This window comes from Molothrus ater, chromosome 7 (genome assembly GCF_012460135.2).
Source record: "Molothrus ater isolate BHLD 08-10-18 breed brown headed cowbird chromosome 7, BPBGC_Mater_1.1, whole genome shotgun sequence".
In the NCBI taxonomy this organism is placed as follows: domain Eukaryota; kingdom Metazoa; phylum Chordata; class Aves; order Passeriformes; family Icteridae; genus Molothrus; species Molothrus ater.
The window spans coordinates 2,581,642-2,609,338 of record NC_050484.2 but is presented as its reverse complement, the minus strand read 5'-3'; the positions used below and the strand labels follow the sequence as shown (position 1 = coordinate 2,609,338).

Genomic DNA, 27,697 nt, shown 5'->3' with positions numbered 1-27,697 from the left:
GTGTTTGAAGCTTGACTCAGGCAAAAAGGTCCCATTAGTGCCCCTTCCTGGTGTGCCCTGATGTCCAGCTCTGGGTGGTCTGGGCCAAAACACTTGGCATGTGTTTGAAAGGCATCATTTTATGTATTGGCAAACCTGGAGCTGACAGTGTTTGAAGCAGGACTGTGCCTTGCTGTGATCCCACAGGTCATGGCAGGGGGATTTTGTGCCCTTCCCTGTAAAAGCATCTCCAGTGTACCAGGACAGTCTTCAAAACCTCCTCATCTACTGCATGCATTGGTTTTTTAGTTGTTTCCTTTTTTAACAGATGAGTTACATAAAATTTTAACAGTGAGTACATAAATTTCCCAGATTTTCCTGGTTTATATTCCAGCTGCACACAAAAATGGGAGCTGGAAATCCAGCAGAATGCACTCTGGAGCACAGGCCCCTTGGTGTGTTTGGGTGGAACATATTTAATACCAGCCTGTGAGAACAATATTGTATTTGCATCCTGATGAAGGCAGGAATCATGCCTCTGGCTCCATGTTGTTCTCAGAAGGCTAATTTATTACTTTATGATAATATATTAAAGAATACCATACTATACTAAAGAATACAGGAAGGACACTTACTGAATGCTAAAAAGATAATGAAAAAGATAAAAGATAATGAAAACTCCTGACTCTCTCCAGAGTCTGACACAGCTTGGCCCTGATTGGCCAAAGAGTTAAAACAACTCCCAGCAGAATCCAATGGAACAATCACCTGTGGGTAAACAATCTCCAAACACATTCCACATGTGAGCACAGCACAGGAGAAGCAAATGAGTTAAGAATTGTTTTCCTGTTCTCTGAGGCTCCTCAGCTTCCCAGGAGAACAATCCTGGGTGAAGGGATTTTCCAGAGAATGTGAATGGCACAGAATAACATGCCAGGGATGTGGTGTCTGCCTGGCATCCCTTCTTGCACAGGGATCACACCATGTCAGAATTTCTCCTGCTCAGCATCTCTGTGCTTTATAAGCACAAACCACCACAGCTCTGTGCTTTTCCCTGGACACAGAGGTTATGGAATAGCAGGCAGTGTGTGTGTGCACCTGTTGGGAAGGATGAAAGTTTGACAAGGAAGTCTCACAGATATGTGTGTGCTTAGCAGAAAGATTTTTGAATGTAGAATCTGAAGAAGAAATAGAGATGAAAGCAAGTTTTGATATAGAAGAAAAGAATTGCTGAGCCAGTTTTACTGGCTAACCAAGGAGGCAAAGGCTGTGGTAGTTAGAAGGGGTTTTTATGCCTTAGAGCAAAGGACAAACCCACCTCAAACAAGATGTTTTTACCAAGCAGAAAGAGAGCACAGGCAAACAAGGCAGCAAAGTTGCAAGTAGAAAAAAGGTCTCAGAATTTTCCACTGCAAGAAAACTGAAAAACAACTTCCAGCTTAAACTGTAATGTACTGACTTTTCAGTAACATGAATATGGTAATTATAGTAGTTATGATAGACTATAGATAAGGTATAGATTGGTTCTACTGTATTAAGATGCTCAGCAAAGTATATAATGCATTGTGACCAAAAGAAAAGTCTATAATGCATTGTGACCTAAACCAGGGGGTCTCCAGGCCTGCCTGCAGCTGGAGCTGACAGGCTCTGTCACCCATGGTCCTGGACTGCTGTAACCTCTTGGATACAATAAACTGCATTTTGGAGAGGCTGCCTGGAGTCCCACATCCCTCATTCAGGCTCTTACTTGCACTTAAGCTGTAGCTGGTGATGGCAGATTTTTCCCACTTGATTCCCCAGTGTCCCCTTGATTCCATTGCTGTGGAGCACTCACTGTAAGGATTCAGGGCTCCTGCCAGTGGCACATGTCCATGTGAGCCCATGGCTGCTGTGCCAGGATAACAGAGCTGTGCTTCCCTGCAGGAGGACTTTCGGAATAAAGTGGAAGATTACATTAAGCGCTACGCCAGATGATGAAGGGATGGATGGATGGCAGGACCACGGCTCCAGAGCTGTCCTTAACCTCAGGAGCAGCCAAAGCAGCCTGGCTTGTACCAGTCCTGTGTCCATGTTGTTCTGAAGAAGAAAACTAACTTCATAACCTGTCCATGTTCAAAGGAGAGTTCAGCATAAATACAGCAAGAAATTGTGTCTGTTGGTTGAAAAAGTTGTCTGCTTCCTTTTACAAATGTTTACTCTTCTGAACTGTACTGTATATCCTGTTGATGAGATATGCTTGAGAAGTTAAAAGAAGTCACTATTGAAATTGTAATTACACTTTTTTTTTTTAAACTCTTGCCTAATCTGGAGGGGGGGGAAGGAAAAAAGCAAACCCAAACAGCCCAAGCAGAAAAGGTGGTGTGTTTTTGGAACACTTCGAGTTGGCAATAAATGGTCTCCTGTGAACCAAATCACAAAACTGTTGCCTTTGATGAGCAGAAAAAACAAAATGAGCTTTTTCTGAGAAGCACTCAGCTGAGGCTTAGAGCTTGCCAGAGTGGAAGTGCAAAATGAGATTCTACTTCTGGTATTGAAGTTCTCAGTGCTGTTTAATGTAAGTATGTTTTTGTCACAGTTTGGAATTTTTACATTGTTAATTTCAGGCCCTGTTTGGGCTACAGGTTTATTGGTTTTTTGTTTCTATTCATTGTGTGAAGTAGTTAAAAGAAATACAGGCTAATATGTAACTTAAGTACATGTTTAGTATTAGTAAAATTATATGTATATATATATATATATAAAATATATATTATATATTTCTGTGAAAAAAAATTAATGGAAGGGAGATTTTTTAAAAAAGAAATCTGCCTTTGGCTTTCCAATCTGGATATGGTGAGGGAGCATCAGAAGCCATTTGCTCTGATGAAGGTAAATTGAGGCACTGTTACCTGGAGAGCACCTGACTGTGTTCTCAGGATTCCTGCACTGGAGGGAAGGACACAGCTGGAAACACAACACATTCCCCCACTCGTGCACCCTTTGGCTTTCTTGATTTGGGAGGATGTGATGCTGCAGGTGCCTTTTCTCTAAGGAGCTGGATGGCACTGGGAGCCTGCAGGAGAGGCTTCAGTCCTGGTGCCAGAGTTCCCTGGGCATCCTCCAAGACTGGGATCACACAGAGGAGCTGATGGAGCCCAGCTGAGCTTCTGCAAACTAGGAAATAAACATTTGTGTGATTTCATGCAAAGCAAGTGTGTGTGTGACACTTGGGCATTGACTGTTGGGGTTTTACTCCCCCTTCATTCTCTCCTGCTGTTCCTCTGCTGCAGATGCTGGAGGAAATGAAAATGATCTCCCTCAAGAGCACAGCAGAGCTGGGGTGCAAACTGTAAGCCTTTTGTGTTGAGTTCTCCCTGTACCTTTTCCTTTGCAGCTTCAGCAGCTCCTGTAGCTGTTGCTGGAGGCCTGGAAAGCAGGGAGTGAAATGCAGGGATTGGCATGTAAGAGAAGAGCTTCACCTGCAGACAACCTTCCCAGGGAAACATGGATCAGCTCAGTTTTTTAAGCAGGCACCTGCAGTGAGAGATCTTTGCTGCCAAAACAGATATATCAGCAAAGGTAGGGGGTAAAACACACAGAAATAGCAAAGTTGGGAAACACATCTGGAATTTGCTTATGGTATTAGAATGATTCTCTTATTCTCGAGTCAAAAACTCAACCAGGTTGCTGTAACAAAGTGGTTCTTGCTGTAGAGGCACCCTGGTGCTGTCAGCAGGACGAGGGGTCACAGTCCCCATTTCTTGGGCTGTCACCATGGATGGCTCCCCAGTCAGGCTGGGAAGCTGCTGCTGCTGCACCCAGGGCAGGGCAGAGCTGGCTGCTGCTCAGGGCAGCCAGGGAAAGCTGTGTCCAGGGTTTAAGCAGCAGCCCTGTGAGCACAGAGCTGCAGCCTTCAGAGCCCTCCCTGCCTCCCAGAACAATCCTGTCTCACCCCTTCCCTGTATTGTTGCTTGCCTGGAGGAGATGAGCAGAATAATAAAGTTTGGATACTGTTAAATATTGTACAAGGAGGTCTGAGCATTGGTTTGTGCTCATGGTGGGGGGATCCTAGATCTCATCACCTCACAGTCCAGGAAAATAAATTGAATTTATGGAATTTTTCATGAAGGTGAGGAGACTGGGGGGGAAGGAGGGGGGGTACGTATTTACATAAATATATATTTGTTTATATGTGTTTTTATGTGTATGTGTATAGGTTCAACTAACGTATGCTTCTGCCGGAGTCATAGACTGGTTTGGGTTAGAGGGGGTCTGGGCTGGGTGGGCCAGGCACAGGGCTGGGTGTCCCACTGGGTTTTGGGGTTTTTTTGGGAAATCTTGAGAGTCAGGAGTAAACAGCAGCTGGGTGTCCCCAGGGAACCCCTTCCTGAGCCAGCAAGGCACTGAAGGGGTCTGGAGCTGTCAGGGCGGGGTTAGGGGGGGGTTCCCATCCCATCCCATCCCATCCCATCCCATCCCATCCCATCCCATCCCATCCCATCCCATCCCATCCCATCCCATCCCATCCCATCCCATCCCAGGCACTGTCCAGGCTCCCTGCTCTGGAGCTGACCCCACTCCTGGAGTCCCGACCCGCACCCAGTGCCCCACCCAGTGCTCGTGGGGTGGGGGCAGCACTGCTGGGGGTGTCTGCCATCACAGAATGAGGGCACTGAGGGGGAGGCTTCAGCTCAGCCTTGACAGAGACAGGCACCTGGTTTATTCAGGTATTTATTTATTTAGGTAGGAAAAGCACCTTATTCCCGTTCCTTGTTAGTAGCCCCAGGGCACCACCCGCTCCCACCACCGACTTCCCCCCGTTGTTCCCCAGCTCCCAGGCAAACCCAGTCTTTTTGCGGGGGGCTGGGGGAGAAGATGCCTTTCCCGTGGGGGGGAGGGAACCCAGAACAGGACAGAGAGGAAGCCGAGGATGATCAGGCTCACCCAGACCCGCTGGCAGGATTTCAACTCCCCACACCCCTCTGGGGTTTTCTTTCCCTTTACAATTGCCCTGCTCGCACACGATGGAAGCGGCTGGGAGAGGCGGAGCGGAGCCGGTGCGGGGGGAGCCCCGCGGAGTCCCCGCTCGGCCCAACACCCACCGCTGAAATGCCATTTATTCGGAAACCAGCGGGCACACGGGCGGAGGAGGAGCGGTGCCCATGCTGTCCCTGCCTCCGGGGCTCGGTACCCTCCGGCAGATCTTCCCAAACTCCAGGGAACACCCGCCCGTCCCTCCCCGCGCCCCTACACGATGCCCTCGCTGCGTTTGCTCCGCCACACGACGAGCGCTGTCATCAGCAGGGTGACCAGCACGGGCAGCACGATGAAGGGACACAGCACGCCGTTCGGGGGGTCGTGCAGCGCCCGGCCCGACGGCGAGCAGTTCCTGAAGTATTGCCGGTGCACGGCCACGAAGAACTCGTCCACCAGCCGGTTGGGCCAGTAGCAGTCGAGCTTCTCGGCGATCAGCGCCGTGCAGTTGGTGAGCTCCCCGTAGGTGCTGCAAAACACGGGGACACCGGCTGGCACCGCCACCAGCGCCCGGCCACGGCCACGCCACCCTCCCCCCCGTGCAATATCCAGTATCCATTATACGCAGTGTATATAAAATACAAAATATATACTGGGTAATTTATAATGACTAAAATAGCATAGCATAGCATAGCATAGAATATCTCATATATATACCATATACATCATATATGTATTATACATAATATATATTGCAATATATATAATACATATGGTATATATTATATATATAGTATATATGTTTTATATATAGTATACATTGTATATATTATATGCAGTATATATACTATATATATATACCATATATACCATATATATAGTGTATATATATAATATGCATTGTATATATTATATACATTATATGCAGTGTATATAAAATACAAAATAAATGCTATGTAATTTATAATGAAAATAGAATGGAATATATCAAATATATATATCATATACATCATATATGTATAATAGATATTATATTATATAATACATATTGTATTATATATTATACATATATGATGTATATGTATCATATATATACACTATATATGTATATATATATGTACTATATATATAATACATATATATACAATTATATGGACTATATATGTAATATATAGTACATATAATTGTATATATACTATAGTATACTATATCTAGTATATAAAGTATATCTGTATTATATATAGTATAAATTGCATATATTATATATATTATATATTGTAATATATAATGTATATTGTATATTGTATATAATATATATAAAATATATTTTATATATTTTATATAGAATATACAGTATATTATACACTATATACTACATATAAACAATATATATGTATAATACATACTATATATACTATATATAGTATATATTGTATATTTTATACATATATATTGTATATATAATATATATTGTACAGGGAGGGATATGTTATATGCTTTGGCATATAATATATCCCTCCCTGTACAATATATTATATTCTGTTACAGAAATGTGTACCTGAGATTCTACTACAGATTTGAGTTCTTAAATTTTGTAGCCATTTTTTGAGTTTGCAGCTGGATATACCTAGCCCCATAAAAATATGTAGCGGGTGTTTGAAAATTTATGTAACCTATAAAAATATATGGGGTTTTGAGTTCATAGCTGGAGAGGTAAAAAGGTTGCAGGGTATTTTAAATTCCCACATGTGATGGCAACTTTTAAGTGCTCAATCACAGCTAAAAGCAGTTTTCATTTATGAAATGACAAAGTAGTGGTGGTGGTGGTGGTGGTTTAATTTACAGAAGGAAATGAAAACAGAAATAGTATTTACAGAAATACCAAGAAGCAAGTTTGGAGGTTTTTTCTTTGGTTTGTGTTAAATTTTGCAGAATTTCCTGACTGAACTGGTGTTATTAGAAAATACAGGCCAGACCCACATTTTAAGCAGACTTCAGGAAACTTGTCCCAACTTGGCCTTCAGAGACCATCCTCCAGCTTGTGTGAGCTCAGTCCAAAGGGGGATAGAAATAAGTACATTGAATCTACTCAAAAATCTCCTTTAATTTGCCTAAAACTGGGGAGGTTGCACAGAAACCAGCAGGGCAGGCCCACAGCCCATCCCACCCCTCTGTGACCAGCAAGTCCATTTTTCCATTTCTTTAAAAATACCTGGAAAAGCAGGAGCAGCCCTGAGCCAGAGCCACTGTCCCTGTGCCAGACATCAGCCATGCTCTGGAATGACAGCTAAACTCTCCCTGCTTCAAAAATGACAGCTAACCCCCCCCTGTTTAAAAACTGCATCCAAACCCTCCCTGTTTAAAATTGACAGCTAAATCCCCCCTGCTTTAGAACTGGCCATGCATAAAAACCCAGATACAATTTCCCCCCCCATCCCAATTAGTCACGTCTAATCCTAGAGCAGCAAAGCAAAGCAAACCTCAACTCTCCAATTAAAAACCTGCCTGGGGGAAAGAAATATTTTGGGGGCAGGCTGTGCCCACACAGCCAGAGATTTAATTAACAGGGCCTGCAGCTGCTAAAAGCAGCTTCTGCTCAGCATCCCAGTGTGCAGAATTACCATTTCCCGTTCATCAGCATCCTTAGGAGATCTCAGGAGCTGCAGCAACTTCAGGAACCAGAGGGAAAGCGTTAACAGGCAAAGAAAAGCTATTTTTAAAGCTGAAGGGCCATAGTGCAGCTGGCTTAGCTCTTCCCTGGCTCCAACCGCACTTCCATGGGGATAAATCACTGCTCCCATCAGTGCATGTGAGACATGCAAGGAACCAGAGCCCAGCAGGGGCACGAATGGAAGGATAAACTGGCACTGCCCCTTCCAGGAGGCAGCAGTGTATTCCAGCATGTGAGGATGGAGCTGAGGAGAGGGGCTGGGCAGCCACAGCCCCACCAGCAGCATGGGGGGACAAGGAGGTGGCCATAGGGGGTCCCTCCACCTTAATGGGGTGGCTTAACACACCCGAAGTCTCTTGTCCCTTCTGTTTTTACTGTTTTCATTAGAGCCCCCTGCTCCAGCTGGCACCTTCAGCAGGAGCAGGGTGGCATCTCTCACCCTCTGGCCCCACACGCCCCTGAGGCCAGTGGGGAGTGACTGGGAGGGTCCCAGAGGGAAAAGAAGCTGTTTTCAGGAACAGGTGCCAGTGCAGAGGTGACTCTGAGGGGTGCTGAGCTCTTGGCCAGGGGAGAGCAAGGCTGGTGCTCCTCAGGAGCTGATTTCTGCAGAGCACACCTGACCATGGCACTGCTCTCCAGGAACAGCTAAAAGCAAAGCTGAGCTCTCACCTATGGCCAAGTGCTCTCATTTATCCCCCTGCATCTCACAGACCCCCAAACAGCCCTGTGAGACTCCATCATCTCCTGTCCATCCCAAATGCACCAGTCACAGGGCACTGGGGACCTTCTCCTGCCACAGCAGACACCAACAGAGGGGATCCATGGGCTGGGAAGGGACAGCCAGGGTTAACCCCAGGTCCAGGCTGCTCACAGTGCCCTGTCAGACAGGATCAGGATCCCTCTGGAGAGCAGCAGTGGGCTGGGAAGGGGTACCCAGGGTTAACCCCAGATCCAGGCTGCCCTGTCAGACAGGATCAGGATCCCTCTGGAGAGCAGCAGTGGGCTGGGAAGGGGTACCCAGGGTTAACCCCAGATCCAGGCTGCCCTGTCAGACAGGATCAGGATCCCTCTGGAGAGCAGCAGTGGGCTGGGAAGGGGTACCCAGGGTTAACCCCAGATCCAGGCTGCCCTGTCAGACAGGATCAGGATCCCTCTGGAGAGCAGCAGTGGGCTGGGAAGGGGTACCCAGGGTTAACCCCAGATCCAGGCTGCCCTGTCAGACAGGATCAGGATCCCTCTGGAGAGCAGCAGTGCTGCTGCCTGGGCCTGGGTGTGCTCTTCCCTGGCACTGCTGAACGTGTCCCACTGCCTGTCCACAACAGCATCTGCTGCTCTCTCTTCTCACGGGCAGGGCCACGTTACTGTGACAGCACCAGGCCAGCCTGCTCCCACTGGGAATTCAGCCTGGGCTCTGGTGAAATCCCTCAGGAAGGGGGGGTTGTTTTCCTGCCCTGTTGTTGCCACCCCCCAGCCCAGCCCAGAATGCCGTGTTCTCCCCACACCCACCACGCTGAGAAGGGCAGAGCTGAGCCAAGGCTGCAAGGATGAGCCTCAGGCACAGAGTTAAACTCTCTGGAGAGAGGATGCTCCGCCTCCGTGGGGGTAAAGCAGCTTGAACTTTACCCTGTTTGTGAAAGTTCCCACGGAGGGATGGAGAAGGGGGCGTCAGGATTTGCCCACATGGGTGACATCAGTTTCACAACAATTATTTTGCTCATTTTAACAGCTTTGCTTCAATTTGGTTTCAATAAACAGGACAATATAAATAACTACCTGTGCTATGTAGGGAATAATTGGATGCAGCCACACCCAGACCCCACCCCAGGAAATTGAGGAAGCCAGGGGGTCCTTTCTGCATCTCCTGACTCAGCAGGAGAGGCTCCCTAATGAACTTTGCTCCAAGCTTCCATTCTGCCTGTAGCAAGCTTGGAGTCAAGCTTCTGGCTTTCAGACAAGCCCACAGCTCATTTGCACGCCTCCATCTCCCAAACACCATCTCCTCCACAAAAATATGAAGGAGCCACTGTAGGATAGCACTGGGAGGAGGGCAGGTTTTCCCAAACAATCCCAGCACTGCCAGGAGACAGACACCTGGCCCTGAAAATCTTGGCTGTGCTTTGGAATATTTTCTCCCTACCCAAAGTGAACTGCAGTTACAACTGTTGTCCCTGTCACCATGGAAATGGTTTGGCTTTAAAGGATGCTGTGGCTGGACTGTGTGGGGATGAAGGGCTGCAGGCAGGATGGGGATGGGGCTGGGCCACTGCTGGGAAGCAGTCAAAGAATGATTTAGGGTTTGATGGCATCTGAATGCTTATACTGCTATAAATCCTAAGGAATTCCTCTGGGGCTTTTTATCACTGCAGCCAAGGCTGGAACTGGCTCTGGCATTTATTCCTTGACAGCACTTGGATATGGATGGTGTTGCACTGGACTGGGGTTCACAGGATTGACAGCTTTGGGGTTTTTTTTAACCATGAGTATCCCAGTGTTTCTATCCTTCCTCAATTCCTTGCTTCAGAAGGGAAAAAAGAAAACACCACAAGGCTTCACTTTTGTTTTGCAAATTAAAAGAAAACATTGATTTCCTCCTCTGCAAGGCTGCAGGGTGAGCCTGGGGCCAGGCTAAAGGGGTATCCAGAAGGGACCTGGCAAGCTGAAGATAAATAAGCAGATAATGAGATAATAAGAGAATGGATCTATCTCTTTTCTGGAAATAATGGACAAATAACTTGAAGACAGAGTGTGAGTGTGCTGCCAGCTGGGAGAGCAGCTCCATCCCTAGCTGCAGCTGTCAGAGCAGCACCATGATCCCCCTGGTGAGCTCCTTCCTGCAGCTCCAGGGGAAAGCATTCCATGGAGATTTTCAGGAATGCCACAGCCTGGATATATTTGGGATGAAGATGCCTGGCTGGGCTGGAGTGACACCCACAGCTGTGGCAGCACTCAGCACCCTGAGCATCGCCCTGTGCACAAACCCTCCTGCAAATCCATTCCCTGGCCAGGGCCCTGCAGGCAGAACCCAGCAGGACAAATATCCCCAAGTCATCAGCGCCTGCTGACGCACTCGGGGTGGGCAGGGGGCAGCCCCAGGCTCCACATCCCTGAAATAGCTGCCTCCAGGGAGACCACAGCTAATCCCCCTGGCCCAGCCCATGGAGCTGGAGCTGCAGTCAAAATAGCCAAGCTGATTTTGGGATAATTCACCGGGCACAGCTGAACTCCTGGCCAAAGCTCAGCCACCAAAGATCCCGAGATGCAGCTCCGGTCTGGCTTTTGAGTCCCAGGGCAGCCACGTGGGCAACAGCTCGCCCAAGTTCCCTCAGTCCATGAGAAGAACTTGAATATCAAAATCCACCTGTTTTCCCTAAATAAGCAACGCTGAGAAAGCCAGCAGAGCTCAAGGGGGATGGACAAACCGTCCCAGAGAGTTGGTGCTTGTCCCATGGCCCAACCCAAGCTCACCCAACACTCTGCTCCAGGGAGAGCCCTTGGCTGCATCAGGACAGGAGCAGTGGTGCAGGAGCTCAGCTGATGCCTCTGAGGGCGAGGTGGGAGCAGCGTAAGGAGAAACCCCCAGGTAAGATTAGACAAAGCAGTTCATGTGCTAAACTTTGTATCTGACAGGGAGAAAACTTCTTTACTTTCTTTGTTTTATCAATTTCTTCTCTGTTAACTCTGTTGTTTAACCTACACACCAACTACTAAACCCATCCACAGAGCAGCATCTGCTGCCTATAAAGAGGACCAGTGACCCACAATTACAGACTCTGCTGAGACAATTCATTTACCCAGATTGAAATATGGGGTGAGAAACTAGAGGATATCTATATTAATCACAGAAATTAGAAGGTATTGATTAGGAATAGGCACATAAATGATGGACATTGCTTAATATTTGCTGCATCCAAGGAAAGGAATATGTGCAAAACAGCAAGAAGAATGCAAGGATGCCTGATAAGGGGAAGGATGTTTATCAAGAACAGGATACAGAATGCAAGGATGCTGAGATAATGAGGCTCCTTGGGCCCCTGAAACCAGATGAATCTGGATGAATCTCCTGCCTTGGACAGTGGCCAAAAGATCAGTAAGCATGTGCAAGGCACCAGGGTCAGAATGTCAGCCCTGAGGAAGACAACTTTACTTCATCCCCTAGGACCACCAGAGACAACCGATAAGCTGACTGGCATACAAAACAGAGAGGGAGGGGAGCCAGGAAATTATTTATTGTGAACCTTGGTGCAGATGCAACATTCTAGGGGATAAAAGAAAACCTGAGTGGACAGAGGGCAGGCATGGCTTTGTGGAGATATCCCCATGCCAAATAAAAGTATATCCACTTTAAAACTCATCCTGTCTTTGAGTTTTAGAGTCTCTCTCAGTGTGTCAAGATGTTCCCATCCTCAACTGAGCAGGAATGATAGAGCTTAGGGGCATTTCCCTGCTAAATGCTGCATCCAGGGAATCATCCTAACACGATGCTGCTGGTGGTACAGAGGCAGAACCTCCCAACACTCCTCCTCGTTTCAGACAGGTTTCAAGCACTGAAATGCCCTGGTTTGGGCGAAGATCTGGAGAGAACAGGCTCTAGGCAGGTGTTTCATTGCCATTTCTTTGTCTCACACCTGGTGGAACACAAAATCCTTCCCCTAGGGCCAGAGGGGTGACCAGCCAGCTGTGTCCCACTCCTGCTGGGACACCTTCCCCTTCCCCAAAAAGGGGATGATGATTCCCACACACATCCAGGGAGCAAGGTGTTGAGCCCACCCAAACCCCACATCCTTGCAGCTGATTTACTGCAGTAACTGAACTATTTCTGCCCAATCTTTCCACCGTCCTGAGGGCACAAGAGGATCAGAGGAATGTCATCTCTCAAATAACCCTGAGCCATGTGTTTGCCCGGAGCAAATGGACTCAGGCAATCAAATTAAAGCCTGCAAGCTTATCAACATTTCCTCCAAGTGCCTCAAGGGTAAGGAGTTCAGCTGAAGCTCTTTAGGAGACAAACAGGACAGTGTGAGATAAAGAACAAGATGGTCAAGGCTGGAACATCATCAGCAGCCCTGGGCATTTCTGAGCACCAGATGAGGCTTCTCAAGACCAGAAAGCTCCCACAGTCTTCCAGCTCTCTTTTCTTCCCCTCCATTCTGCCACGGATCAAGGGGAAGGAAAACCCAATAGTATGTTTAGAATCACAGAACAGAATCATCAAGGTTGGAAAAGACCTCCAAGATCTTGAAGTGCAACCTTTGAGGGATACACAAACATGTGTAGGTTTTGATTTCACCCTGAAGAAAGGGCCACAAAGCAGGAAACCACAGAAATCTCACCAAACCTTAATTTTTGTGCAAACCACTCATGGCACACAGCACCATCTGCTCCCTGTCTCCAGCTGACCCCCATCCCTGCTGCTGTCACATGAGCTCATTTTTGTTCTGCCACTTCATTTTCCCAGGGAAAGGCCGTGGAAAGGCACAAGATGGAAAGTCAGCAGAAGGGGGAAAGAGGGAAGTTATTCCCTCAAGCCCTCACACCAGCACACAGCCACCCCTGACCAGTCTTTGAGCTTCTATCAAAACCATCACAGCAGATCTACACCGTGATGGTACCAAAAGATTCAGCTCTGCTGACTATAAATAGGAAAGAGCTTATCCAAAGAAAGCACTGTTTGCAATAAAAATAAAACCAAACCCAAAGGAAATTCCCTCAGAAAATCCAACAAATCCCTGCAGTGCATGTGTGGGGTGTCCCTTTGCACCCTCCTCATCCCACAGAGATGCTCCCAAGCATTCCACCAGGGAAGCAGGGCTGCATCTCCTCTGCTCCCAAGTCATAAACCCCAGCTGACTCCCTGACACTGATTACAAACAAGAGGCTGAGCAGGCTGCTGCCACTGCCATACCACTGCAGCCTCTCCCTCTAGTTGCTTGGGAAAATCAACACACAACTTGTGGAAGCGGGGGCTGAGCCAGCAGCTCTGGTGGGACAGTTTGGGATTTCCTCACAGCCAGGCTCTGAGGACATCTCGGTGGGTTATGGGGTTTTCACATTGACTCAGGGGGTTTTGAACTGTCTGGAGAAGCAGAGTGCTGAGCAAAAATGAAAAACCTCCTGGAAAATATGTCCATCAAGCTGTGAGCCCTCATGATGGGGATCCCAATCTGCCTCTTCATTAACCCATTGATTTTCAGCACACTGCAGGGCCATGGTCTTCTCCTACTGGAGCTCCACTGCTGTGTGGTGGAGCATGGTCACCACCCTGACTTCCAAACCCTCCGTGAAAACCCTTTAACCCAGAATGGCTGAGGCTGGAGAGGACCTCTGGAGATCCACTTCACCTTGTCCAAACTCCCCTGCTCACACAGGGCCACCTACAGCTGGCTGCACATGACCACGTTCAGCTGGTTTTTAGTATCTCCAAGGATGGAGATTCCACATCCCCCCCCAGGAGATCTGTGCCAGAGTTTGGCCACCCTCACAGTGAAAACACATTTCCTGGTATCCAGAGGGGACCTCCCATGCCTCAGTTTCTGCCCATGCTTTCCCACCAGGACACTATCCTGGCTCAGGTTCAACCTGGTGCCCACCAGAACCCCCAGGTCTCATTCTGGTTGGTTTTGGTTGGAAATGCAAGATGTGCCTGGGGCTGTGTATTCTATTCTCTATCTGTCAGAGGTGGGGCAGCTCTCTTCTGTTCATGGGGCAGTTTTCTTTATCTCTTCCACAACCCAGCCTCCCTCCAGGAGATCTCTTCTGTTCATGGCCACTGAGTGTCCCTGCATGGCTGATCAAATTCCATCATCCCATTGGGAGATGCTCCACCCAGGGGAGGAGCCAAGCATTCCTACCTGGATACAATCTGACCCTGGGAACACCACAGCAGCCTTTGCCCACTGCATTCCCAGAGGAGCAGCTTTCTTCTCCACTGCATTCCCAGAGGAGCAGCTTTCTTCTCCACTGCATTCCCAGAGGAGCAGCTTTCTGCTCCCCTGCATTCCCAGAGGAGCAGCTTTCTGCTCCCCTGCATTCCCAGAGGAGCAGCTTTCTTCTCCCCTGCATTCCCAGAGGGACACCAGGCCCATCTCCAGCAGCCCTGGAGCTTCAGAGGAAAACTCCCCCCTTGTGCAGGATCCCTGCTCCAGCAGAACCACAGCTGGCACTGCAGGAGGGCTGAGCCCCCATGGAATGGGACTGAGCCACCACCCTGACACACAGGGGGTCAGCTCCCGTTCTGACTCTGGCAGTGTCGTTTTGTCTTACTGCATTTTTATTTATTTTTATTTTTCCTAGGAAAGAACTGTTATTCCTATTCCCATATCTTTGCCTGAGAGCCCCCCTTAATTCCAAAATTATAATATTCAGAGGGAGGAGGTTTGCATTTTCCATTTCAAGAGAGGCTCCTGCCTTCCTTAGCAGACACCTGTCCTTTCAAAGCAAGACGCTGGTTTCTCTCTGGGCAGCTCCAGCCCATCCTGGTGCCTGGGGCTGCTCCTCCTCAGGTGCAGGACTTTGCTGAACTTCAGGAGGTTCCCAGCTTGCTGGGGTCCCTGTGGGCAGCAGGACAACCCACCTGGCTTGGTGTCACCTGAGGTGCTGGGGTTACCCTCAGTCCCATCACCCACATTACTAAAGAAGAGATCAAGCAGGACAGAGGTGATCAGCACCCAATGATCAGCACCCCCAGGCCTGGCTGCTCTGGCATTCCTGACCCACCTCACCCAGCACACAGAGGAGACAGTGCCAAAAACCCCGCCAAAGCCTGGGCACACAACATCCCCTGCTCCCCCCTCCAAACCCTCCAGGTGGGACCAGGCTGGAGAAACCCCCTGGGGACCCAGCAGGGCCAGAGGCAGGGCAGCAGCAGCAGCCAAGCAGCGACATCAGGGTGCTGCCCCGCTAGACAAAGCTCAGAATGGCAGAGGGAGGAGCAGAGGGGGCTCACTTACCCCACGGTCTCGTCCCAGTCACACCAGAGGCGCTGGCCGATGCCCTCCATGCTGTGCTGGAAGTCCTTGAGGCAGTAGTGGCGGATCATGGCACCGTAGTCGGCCTCCTGGCACGCCGTGGCCGCGATGAAGTGCTGGGCTGCAAGACAGGGAGGGCTGTCAGCTCTGCTGGGCCCACAGGCTGCTCAGGTTTGAGCTTTTCTATTTTTCACATTCTGTGCTGCTTTAGTGTGTGGGTCTGGGATTCATATTAAGGCATGGTGAGCTCTCTGCACAGAGCAGGGAGACAAAACAATTCCTTCTCTAGCTGGGGACCAAGGACAAATGATCCAAATCTCAGGCCCAAGAGCACAAACAATGGCAGAATAAAGAGAGAAAAACAAGAAGGATGGGACTTCATGGGCTAAAGCTATAACTGGACAATGAACTCCAATATGTAAATGGACCAGAACTTATAAAAGTAAGAGACCCTGTGACCAGTCATGCATTTTCTGACCATTTTGGATTCACCTGGCCTGGGCTCTTGTGCTGCCCAAGGTGGATCCATTGAGTGAGGCCTTTTAATAAATCCCTACTTTATTCTTTAACTCTGTCTGGCCTCTGTTCCAGGTCAGCCTTCACAGGGCATCACCAGCCCCAGCACAGCCCCTGTCCTCACACAGAGGCACCTGTCAAAGCCCTGCTGCCACCAGAGCAACCCCAGCTCTCCTAAACCTCCTCTTCCTCCTCCCAGGTTTGTTCCCCTCCTCTCAGCCCTGGGAGCCTGCACCCTCCCAAGTGCCTGGTGCTGATAAATCAGTTATTCAAGACATGCTGGGCAGCTCATAAATCAGTAAGGATGTGGATTTATTCTCTGCTGATCACCCAAAACGCCTTTGGACTTCAAATGTCCGGGTTTTGGGCTTAAAACACAAGTAAGGGTGTGGGAAAGCTGGGGAATAAGAGAACCCTGCTGCTGAGCCCTGAAAAATGACCTGCACAGTGCCACACTTGGGAAGAAACATCCACCTCTGATGGAGCACAGGGACAGACACAGGGAAATCCATCAAATCCACCCCTGGCTGCCCAGTGCTGATTGAATTCCCTCCTGGGAATGTGTCCCTGCAACTGCTCTAAAAAGGGGACAAAAAAGGTGCTGCTTACAGCCTCATGCACAATCACTGCAATGCTGCTGGTGAGGGGAAAGGGAAAGGACAGTGATGCTACAAAGGGAAGGGGAAAAAACCCTTTGGGGGAATGGTTTAGTGAGCCTGGCTATAAATAATAGCTTTCCCTTGGTGCCAAAGTGCCAGCTAGTGCCTTTGCAGCTCCTGGAGTGCACTGCAGGCAGGCACCACATACCAGATCTATTTTTTGCTACGTGTGAATAACTCTGTGCTTTATTTTTATCTGATTTTTTTAACACAACAGAGCTGAGCTGCTTATTTAGTGGCCAAGGGACATCACCATGGGACACCATCCCTCTGCAGCCTCCAGAATCCTTGGAGCATCTTATGGCAATGGGTGGGAAGTCAGGAGCTAGTGGGAATTTGGGTGGAAGGGCCCCCAGAGCCTTGGCTGATGTTCCTGGATGGGTGCAAGGCTCCCACACTGCCTCTGACAGCAGCAGCCACTTTGGCCTGACTTGAGATAAAACCATGGGACTCACTGAGCCAAGAGAAGTTCAAGAGCATGAAACCCTCACTGCTGCAATAAGAAAACTGAGTTTATCAAAATCTCAAGCTCTGCCTAGCTGATACCAGCCAAGAGCACAGCCTCAGCCAGGGATAAGCCCTGCTCCCAGGTGGGAGGGCTTGACATGCTGAAGCAAAGCACCAAGAGAAGAAGAAGAAGAAGAAGCAGAAGAAGAAGAAGCAGAGGAAGAAGAAGAAGAAGCAGAAAGAAGAAGAAGAAGCGAAGAAAGAAGAAGCAGCAGAAAGAAGAAGAAGAAGAAGAAGCAGCAGAAGAAGCAGCAGAAGAAGCAGCAGAAGAAGCAGAAGAAGCAGCAGAAGAAGAAGAAGAAGAAGAAGAAGAAGAAGAAGAAGAAGAAGATGAAGATGAAGAAGGAAACAAATTTACATGAGGCAAATGTAAAATGATTTCCAGACTGCAAACCTCAGTTCCAGGCAGGCTGAAGGATGATTGATGGCCAGGAGGCTTTTCTCCCCTTCCCATCCCTTCCAATCTGGATGAGCCAAGTGAAGGCTGAGTGAGCACCAGCGTCCCAGGGAGGCTCAGGAGCCACCCCGGGGGTCACCCCTGGGTGACATCCGTGCACTGGGCTGTGAAGGACATGTAAATATCACAGCCATCACTTGTCTGGACAAGCAGCTTGCAGAGGAAATGCTGCTGCGGAATGTGTCAGGTGCAGAGTAGAGCACAGCAAAAGGACAAGGGAAAGCAGGGGAGGAGAAGGGATTAAGAAGCAGAAAGATGAGCAGGCAAGGGGATTGAGGAGCACAGGAGGAAACAGAGCAGGAAGGAGTGAGTGAGACATGCAAAGCACAGAGAGAAACTGAGGAAGACGAAGCCACTTGAGGAAATTCAGCAAAAACACCTTAACCTTGAGTGGAGGGAGGAGAAACACTGAATAAACCATGGGGAGGAAGCAACCACAACCTGGCTGCAAGAAGCAGCAAGCCACACATAGCTGGTAGCCAGCATGAAAATCAGCCCTACCATTGAAACAAAAACCAACCCAAACCAAGTGAAAACCAAACCCTGGGGAGCTTTAAGCACTTGCTAATCCCAGCAGCTCAGAAGATGCAGCTCTGGAGCTCCTTCAGAGGCAGGGGAGCTCCTTGCTGTCCCCTGCCTGCCCCAGCAGGACCTGCTCCTGAAGGTGCCTCTCCCACTGCATCTCCCACACCTACCCAAAGCCCTTGGCCCCAGGGGCTGGGGAAAGCAGAGCCATCAGCCTGTGACCTTTTGCAAGGACACTGGATTCTGGACATGGTGAAGGGCTCTTTTGTTTCAGGCCCAGCAGGGCCCGTTGTGTCAGTGCTGTGAGGATGGAGCTGGGCACAGCGAGACAGAAAAGCTCTTTTGTTTCCAGCTGACCAGGAGAACTGACTTTAGCTGGAACTGCACAAATTAAGGTCAAAGTGAGAAGCTCCTGCCACGTTTCCACATGGTGCCCACCTCACCCCACAGATCCCTGCTGCTTCACAGATTTTCCCCCAACCCCACTGCAGACTTCAGGCTCAGGGTTTGTAACAACAGGGGAGGAAAAAAAGCAGGGAGGGATTTTTGTATCTTCTGTCTCTCCTTCCAGAAGGTTTCTTTCTGCCCTCAGCCCTGCTGATGGAGATGGTGTAAGTCAGCTGCAGTGAGCTGTAAATAACTCAGCTCCAGAGCAGTCACAGCCCTGCACTCAGCAGCATCCATCTGGGAAGGCTGCAAGGAGCTGCTGAAGAACTGAGCTCCACAACTCAACTGGAGCAAGGCTGAGCTGCCTCCCCTCTCCTGGGCCCCATCACTGCCATTCCCTCAGGAACAATGGCATTGAGAGCTGCAGGAATGCAGTGCTCCTCTGGGAGCATCCCACTGCAGCCATGCAGCACCTCCACAGCCCAGCTTGGTCTTTAGGTGCCACAGGGACATGGGGACTCACAGAACTCTGGAATGGTTTGGGTTGGAAAGGACCTTCAAGTTTATCCAGTGCCACCCCTGCCATGGGCAGGGACACCTTCCACTATCCCAGGTTGCTCCCAGCCCCATCCAACTTGGCCTTGGACACTTCCAGGGATCCAGGACTCTGCCCATCCTCCCAGGGAAGAATTTCTTCCCAATATCCCATCCAACCCTGCCCTCTGGCAATGGGAAGCCATTCCCTCTTCTCCTTTCAGGAGAATTGTTGATGAACAACCTTCCCTGCTGAGAGAATCCCTGATTGCCTGGTAAAAGATGCAACATTAAGGACCCTTGGTTTGCTCCTCACAGGAAACACCTGGAGAGCAGTGGTGAGGAGGTGATTGAGGGGATGGCTTCTGCAGGCATCCCAGATCCTCATGATTGCCCTGGGATTGATGTCCTGGAGAGTCCCAGCAAGCATCCACCAGGACTCAGCTTACTGAGGGTTAGCTGCACAAAGCCTGTCACACATTTATTTCAGCAGAAAAACAGGGTTGGTCCTGAAGTGTTACAAAAAATTCAGGAAGAGGGAAGACAACTGGACTCTCCTACTGCACATCTCAGAGCTGGAGCCTGGACCAAGAGCTTGGGGCCACCCCTCCAGAAACAGCTTTGGGGACACCACTCTCTGTGAGCCCACATATCTGTCTCAGTGATGGTTCACCTGCAAAAATCCCTGAGCTTTCTCTGCCAGAAACATCCTGCACCTCACATCAGCACCCCTCTGCACAATCCCTTGCTCTCTGACCTCTCCCTCCTCAGTGTGCCAGGAATTCCAGGAATTCTTGGGCTTCTCTTGCTGGGATGTGCAACCAACTCCAGGGGGAGGACTGTGAAGCCTGAGAACAGATTTGGGGATTTCAGACTGGCACAGCAGCATGGGATGTTCCCCTTTCCCAGGCAATTCTGCAGGTACCCCTGGTGGTGCTGGGTGAATGATGAAACTGTCTGACAACACCTGCAGGGAATTCACCAGAACATCCAGCTGGACTGCCTGGATTTTTGTGGGGAAACTGTTCAGGGCTTCATAGCAAAGAGCAGGAAACAGGCAGATACTGACCCAAAAGCTGAAGCCCAAAGATGGCAGGTAAGTGCCAAGTGACACTGACAGCAGGGCTGGCACACGTGGCACCACCAAAGCTCTGGGCTCTGAGAACAAACACCCCAGTATCTTCCCCTGGGCTTCTCCCAGATTCTCAGAGCTTCCCTGTGAAATGAGCAGTGCTCTCAACAAGCCCCAGATGGAAACAGGCTGTTTTGCTCTCCTCTTCAAGGTGGTGGTTTTGCTGTTTTATTCAGAACATGCCTCGTGGTCTGGACCTGGCTGCAGAATAAAACATTCACAGGAGGGTGGGGAGAGGACACGGGCAGGAGGCAGAGGATGAGAGTGAGAAACATCCCAGTTTGCAGCCATAAAAATGGAAAAATCGCCCTTCCAGCATCTGCAGAAACCTGGGGAGGGTCTGGTACCCTCTGTTTGTAACACATCCTTCCACTGGGACTGCTCCTGGCAGCACCAGCTCAGCAGAGGCTCCAGAGCCTGCAAACAGCCCTCGGTTCACAGGGAAAAACTAAACTGGTGTTCAGCTGGAATGCCTTTTATGGGACAGAAAACTGCAGGTGCTGGGGACAGCAGGGGGCTGGCCCAGCACTGTGCCCTCCTCAGGAGCCACCTGCCCCGTGCTGCCAGCCCAGGCAGGGTTATTCCCTCCAGGATTTGCACAGGGAATGGAGTTTTCAAGTCCCTCCTCCCTGCCCAGCTGGGATCCAGCAGCAGTTCCAGGGGCTGAGCACAGACTGGGAATGGGGATGGATGAAGGGATCCCAGCCCTGCAGGTGACCATGGGGGAGACAGAGACCTGCAAGGATCATCCCATTCCCAATCTGTTCATGGAGCTTCAGGAGCACCCTGAGGTCCCCAAACCAGGCAGCTCCTGCCACTGTCCCTCAACCTGCAGGACTCCCTTCTCCAGGGCAGCCACTCAGGATGTGAATGAAAAGGGAATTCATGGGATTTGGGGGGGGTTATGTGCTGAAAGGGAGTGGGGATTTTCCAACACAGTGAGGATTCTGGAGGCAGAGCAGATGCTGGGAGGTTGGGGGAGATCTGCCCATCTCTGGCAAGGCTGATCCCAGGATTTCTCTGCCAAGGCTCACTTGGGAAACCCCCAAAGGAGGATCCCCCTCCCTGCCTGCCCCTGCTCCAGGGGCTGCAGATGGAGCAACAGAAGGAAAGCACAGAGCTCCTTCTTGAACAGGGCACGGACACAGGGACAGAGCCCTGCTGGATGGAGCTCCCCTGGGAGCCCTGCAGATGGAGAGCTCATCCCCAATTCTGCCTGTCCAACAGCTTCACTGCCACAAAGCCACAACAGGACTCCAGGAAAGCAGGATGGGGGAGAAGCCACTCAAGCTGAGAGGGGGGGGAAAACTTGAAATGGGAAGAGATACAGCCCATGGTGGGAGTACATCCTGCTGGCTTGGGAGACAGGGGACACTGGATCCACAGTCAGCAGAGAAAGTCACTCCCTGCTCAGGGTGCTGGGGACAGGCCCTGTTAGGGACCTGATGTGTGGAAAACTTCCAAAGGGGCCAAAGGTTTCCACCTATGAGGGAATGCAGCACAAGATGTGCTGGGCCTGAAAAACCCTCTGGGGCTCACCCCACAAACCACTTTTATATTAAGGGGAAGTGCACCCACAACCCAAAGGCCTTTCATCTGATTTATTAACTCCCTGCTCCTGGAAGGGTTATTCCCTTCATTTTATTACACTAAGCAAAATAAAGAGAAAGCTGGTTTTTCTTTCTCCAGCCAGCATTAATGAGCTATTTTGCATACAGCTGAACATCATCATGAAACCCACAAGGATCTCCCAGGTTTTAAATTTGGCACAAATCCTGTTGTGCCTGCAAAGGAAGGAAGTGATTTACCCCTCAAGCTGGTACTTGCAAGATTTGTAGGCATTTTCTTTTTGCTAGGTTGGGGATACTTGAGTTTTTGTTGCCATTCTATAGCTACTCCAAGCATTATAAGAGGGCACAAAATAAACTGCCTAAAAATAACTGTCAGGGAATTATTAGTTGGAAGTTGAGGTAGGAGCCAGCTGCCTGAAAGCAAAGCTTGCCTGGGGGCTTTTGGGGGGCTCAGAGGTACCACTGAACTGTGTCACTCCTCTTTCAAGTCCAGTATTTCATGGAGCACCTACAGCATCCAATCTATCCCCAAAGGAAAGATAATAATAAAAATAAATAATTTTAATTCCAATCCATGCAAGATTCCATGTAACAGCTCCTGTAAGATGCAGAATACGGGATTGAAACAAAAATGCAAAATCAAGGTTTGTACTGTGTAGCCCAGTGCAGGGCAGCCCTGCTTAGCTGGGTGACTTTTTGTCATAAAGCATTGCTGTTAAATAATATTAACTACTAAATACACTGAAATAGGCTGCTCCAAGGAACTGCATGAGGGTCTTTCCCTCCTTGCCTCAGTTTCCCACCTGTCTTAGCCTTGTTATCCATCAGAGGCTGCCAAGCACATTTCCAGGAATGTGATTTCTCTTACATATCCCTAGACTTGATTCTGCAGAGGACAGAATGACAAATACTTTTATTTACTCACCCCAATTCACTCACTAGGCAAAATAAAATCAAAAGCAGCCGAGAAGGGAGGAAGGAGAAAGGAAATGAAAAGCCAGGCATGCTGAAACCCAACTGCTGGCTGACTGCACATCAGGGGAGGGAAAAATGTACCATGAGCTGTTAGTTATAAAGATAATTATATCCTTGATGAACAGCGGGGTCTTTTGGAAAATAGTTCTTCTTGATTGAATTAATGGAGGCAAACCACAGGCTTTAGACAGGCACTGGCAGTGTCTGTACAGCCCTGACTTCACCCACCCCGAGTTCAAATCATGCCTGGCTGTGGCCACCATCAAATCCCTGCTCACAAGAGCGGGGTGGAAGAAGGAGGGATCCCCACTGGATTCTGTGCACCCTAAATCCAGGGCGTGAAGGGAACCAGCCACACACCCCCTGCATTCCCAGGCAGGATGTGGTGTCCAACATTGCCAAACCAACATCTTAATCCAATGTTAGAGCAAGGTTCAGAGTTATTTTTAAAACATCAACAAAGCACTGGATGCCACAGATCCCTGGTCTCAAAGCCAGGGAGAAAGGAGCAGCCACCACACTCCAGATCTCAGGAATGTGCTAAAGGCAAATGTACTCTCCTTCCACCCCCGGGATTATTTTTTCCTTCAGCTATTTCAGTTGATTGAGGCTAAAATAAGAACAGGGGAAAGCAACACCAAGGTTAAAAGTGCCTGGCATTGGTTTGGAGACAACACACTGTGATCCTGCTGGTTCAGGTTTCAACGTGTGTTAAACACAGATTTTCTGCTACATGGGACAAGCAAACATTTTATTGAATTACCTTCAAGATAAAAAAATCACTGCCAGGGCAATCTAACAGATTTCCCATGAAGAAGCACATATTGAGTAAATATAAAAATCTGTTCGGGAGAAAAGCAAAATAACCTCACTGTCACCTTGGTGCACCCATCACAGGCTGCACACAACAGCAGCTTCACTGAACACTTTCAGCACAGAGTTTCCAGACTGAAATCTGCTGCTGAGCCACGTGAGCAGCCCAGGAATCACCAGAATCATTTGTTTTCCTTTTCAACAGAGACTTCTCAATGTGGTTTTCCTCCCCTCCAGCTGAAGAGCACACAGAGATTTTGCACCTCTCTGCAACTCCCCCACACACAGCACTACTGCTTTCCCTGCAGATGTTTCCTAAGGGATATAGGGATGCCCAGGGGGGTCACCCTTGGCTGAAATGGGGTGGTTTTCACCCAAGCTGCTGCCTGCCTCCCCACTGGGCTGCTTCTCTGTTTTCACATCCCCAAAAGCTCACGTTTTAAAAGCACAGAGACAAGAGACTGAAACCATGAAGCAGCTTCATTAGTGGATTTGATGATTAAAAGCAGCCAGCTCTGTAGGCAGCTTAATGGCAGACAGGGATGAAGATTCCCTGGTAATCACCCACCCACAGCAGGAACTGACCCGGCAAACCCCAGCCACTGTATTTTAGAGGAGAAAAAGGCATTCAGCTATCTGAGTGAGCTGACACGCTGCATTTCCCCTCTAATGGGCTTTTAATGCTCCTCTCGCTCCAGCCCAGTGGTGGTTTCGGTCCTTGCTCGGAGCAGGGTCTGTGCTGGGAGGGGCTCTGACCACAGCCACGGGTGTGGGGCCCAAACCTCCCCCAAAAAATGACAGAGCCAGACTCTGCATCCACTCAGGGAGGCAGAACAAAGTCGCCAGAGCAGAGCAGTAACTCCAGATTCGCAGCCACGGCTTTCCAAAAGCTCCCTCAACTCCGCCACAACCCCAAGGTGGATTTCCAGCCCCGTGCAAAGGTGAGAGATGCCAAGCCCATCTTTAGCCATTATGAGGGTCTCATTTCATTCCAGCCAGGCCATGGCATTTGTATTTGCATTACTCGCAGCCTCCCGGGTCAGCACGAACGGGAGGCTGTGAGGCCGGTGCTTCACGGCTCTTAAACTCAGCACGGTTTCAGGGTTAATCAATGTTAATCAATGCAACCCTGCTCCTCAAAGCCAAGAGGCTTCCTGAGCCCATCACACAGCCACCAAATCCTGCAGGAAAAACAACTGGCACCTGTAGGAGCACTGCAAGGAATTACAGGGGGGAGGAATTTTGTTGTCCCCGTCCACACGCTTCTCTTTTGATGCATAGGAAGTTCTGAGTCAGGAGGAGCAATGTTTTACTTCATTGTCAGGGATTTCTACCAGGGCACTCTGTAAATATTGAGGAGGATTTTCTCAGAGAGGCAGCAGCCTTAAATTCGAGTTTCAAGGGAGCTTTAGGCTTTTGTAAAGGAGGCACTCAAACTGCAATCATTACCGAGTGTGCTTGGGCTGAGAGAGGACACAAAGCGCTTTAATTCCTGTTTTCCAGGAGAGGTCATACACAGTACCCAGAAGTTTTGTTTTTAGGAAAGCATCTGTAGGCTACACAAACACAGTGCTGTACAGCATAGACAGAAGATGCAGGGAATCAAGAAGATATTAATGTTTTACTGACCTTATCTGCAACTGCCTCTTACCTCTCACAGTAATAGTTCTCTACACCCAAAAGAAATCCAAGCACTGCCCTTAAACACCAAACCACAGCACAGAGCTGTGTGTGGTGCCAATCATCACTGCCCCAGTAACAGCAAGAGCCTGCCCCATCCCCTCCTCCCTGAGCAGCCTCTGCAGGAAGCTGCAGCCAAAATCCAGAAAATGCCTCATTTTGCCTTAATGGAAGTGGTTACCTTGGGGTACAGCTGGATCCCTGGCCTGCTGAATGAGACTGGGGTTTTTAGGATGGCTGATTCCCTGCCTGCCATTGCTTTTTAAAGACTGCAGCCAGTGGTGAAGTTACTTAAAGCTCGAGCTTTAAGAGAAAGGTTTTTCTTTCATACCCCTCCCTTAAAAAAAAAATAAAAAAATCTCATTTTAAAACACCTGCATTTTTGGTGCAAATCACCGTGATTTCTGGGCACTCAGTTGCCACTTGCAATTTCAGTGCAGCCCTGACTGTAAAAGTAGAAAGGTGTAAAAAGGCTGGGTGTTTTCCTTAAATGTGCTCAAAATACAAAATCCCAGGAGGAGAAGGCAGTGAAAAACACATCCACAGCACCAAGGTTAGCTGCCACCGGGCACCTGGCTCACACAAGAGGCAGCATCCCGCTGCTCCCGAGCCCACTGGACAGACGGAAAGGAGCAGCCTGGAGTACTTTCAAAGTTACAGCTCCCCGACCAAGAGAAGGGAGAGTCAGGGAAAGGAGACAGAGGCTGGGAAAGCAGAGCAGAGAGAAATCCTAGCTAGCAGGAGAGGAATTAGTGCTCCCTGCGCAGGGCTCTGCAGCCAGGAACGTGCAGCCTTTCCCTGCAACCCAGCAGGGGAATGTGCCTCGTCCAAGGGCACGGGCTGCTCCTGCCCCGCACAGCTGAGGAGCAGTAAATAGTTAATTACATGGTACAGATCAGCACATTATGTGCAGCACGGCTCAATGCATTATTCACCGGGGCTTCGGGGACAAAACCGGCACAGGGGAAGGAAGGGAAGGAAGGAGAAATTTGTGCTGCCTCAAGGAGCACTTGATTTTGTGGAAGATCAGCGCTAGGATGAGGGGGTGCGGTTTCCCTCTTTTCCACAGCACCAACACCCCCGAGCTTTTGCTGCAGGTACACGGGTGACAAGCACGGCACAAATCTCTACCTGTTGCACTGAAATGCAAGCAGCAGCAAAGAAACCGAGGCACGGTGCATCCCATGGAAACAACCACACAACGCCAGCGCTTCCAACCCCACCACCGGTAACCCCAGAACATCCAACCTCAGCTCTGTGAAGGGGCACTTCGGGCTATCTGCTCTTCCCTGCGGCTCAACAAAGGGAAGGCAGACTCCAAAGGCAGTAATTAAACATTTGCACCAAAAGGCGCGGACAGGAGGCAGAACTCGCCTCGGTCCACCTCACCTAGCAAGCAGGGAATCCCCCACAAGGCAGGCTGCGTCCCACAGCATCACCGCCTCACTGCTCCTGAGGCCAAGCGCCCTGGAATCATTTCTCCTTTTAATTCCCCTACTGCTGTGTCGCCAGCGAAGCCAGGGGGGAGCCTCGCCGTGCTTCAGAGAGAGCGGTGAAACCGCGGGGGAGGCGGCCGGGGCTGCCCGCCCGCGCCCAGGGGGAATCCCGGGAGCCCCCGGGAAGTTGTGTCGCGGCGGCCGCACTTACCCAGGACGAAGCAGAGGAAGCGCCGCGGGAGCAGGGCCATGGCCCCGCGGCAGGAGCGGCTCCGCTCCCGGGGCCGGGCGGGCTCCGCGCCCGCGGCGCTGCCAGAGGGGCGGGCCCGGGGCGGTGCAGCCCCGCCCGGCTCCGGCCCCGCTCCCCCGGCGGCAGCGCGGAGCAGAGGACGGGGGAAGCGCCCCGGTGGGGGCAGCAGGATGGAGCCCGGGCTCTCCGTATCGCCCTCTCGCAGCCCAAAGGCGCGGCCAGGGGAGCGAACAGTTCCGAAGGAATGCACAGAGCAGTCCGGCTGCCTCCCGCGCTTTCCGTAACCCCGCTTCCACCTCCTCCAAGGGGATTTTCTCCCTAAAAAACCCTGCCTTCCCCCTTTCTAGGGCTAAACGTACACATGGAACGCGATTTTGAGGAGGAATGTTTTGTGGATTCCGCTTTAATTGCTATTGGAGTGTAACATCGCTCCCGAGCTCCTACAGCTCCACCTGCAGCTCGTTCCCGAGCTATGCCCGAGCAGCGGAGCCTGCCCGGGCTCCTCAGGTGCTCCCGATCAGGGCAGGACTCTGCCTGCAGCGAGGTCACTGCCCCCCAACCCGCTTCTCTCACGCCTGGAGTCAGCTCTTCCTCTCTAAGATCAATAAAAAGGGGAACGTGAAGGAACACAGAGCGTGCTAACTCGAGTCTTGCACATCGTGCACGCTTCTGCTTTCCCAGGAGGAAC

The 27,697-nt window shown here is 50.0% G+C and overlaps 2 protein-coding genes across 2 annotated transcripts in view; one reads left to right on the top strand and one right to left on the bottom strand.

Moving 5' to 3' along the window:
- Positions 1-3,986, top strand: part of UBE2F (ubiquitin conjugating enzyme E2 F (putative)) — a 61,396-nt gene extending 57,410 nt beyond the window's left edge. The window contains exon 10 of the mRNA XM_036386874.2: positions 1,903-3,986. Coding sequence (XP_036242767.1) covers positions 1,903-1,953 — 51 coding nt within the window. The 3' untranslated portion in view covers positions 1,954-3,986. The remainder of the gene's footprint in view (positions 1-1,902) is intronic.
- Positions 3,987-4,676: 690 nt separating this feature from the next.
- RAMP1 (receptor activity modifying protein 1) lies at positions 4,677-27,348 on the bottom strand. Its single transcript, XM_036386995.2, has 3 exons — positions 26,971-27,348; positions 15,550-15,688; positions 4,677-5,461 (listed from the first exon to the last, which is right to left on the bottom strand). The coding sequence occupies exons 1-3, from the start codon at positions 27,008-27,010 to the stop codon at positions 5,206-5,208; spliced, it is 435 nt and encodes a 144-aa protein (XP_036242888.1). The 5' UTR covers positions 27,011-27,348; the 3' UTR covers positions 4,677-5,205.
- Positions 27,349-27,697: the final 349 nt, after the last annotated feature.

What these genes read in the sequence shown, in the direction of transcription:
- RAMP1 (XM_036386995.2), bottom strand. Translation starts at nt 27,010, where the DNA reads ATGGCCCTGCTCCCGCGGCGCTTCCTCTGCTTCGTCCTGG. An exon ending in CTTCCTCTGCTTCGTCCTGG is followed by an intron (nt 15,689 to 26,970) that starts GTAAGTGCGGCC and finishes CCTGTCTTGCAG; the next exon opens with CCCAGCACTTCATCGCGGCC. An exon ending in GACTGGGACGAGACCGTGGG is followed by an intron (nt 5,462 to 15,549) that starts GTAAGTGAGCCC and finishes CGTGTTTTGCAG; the next exon opens with CACCTACGGGGAGCTCACCA.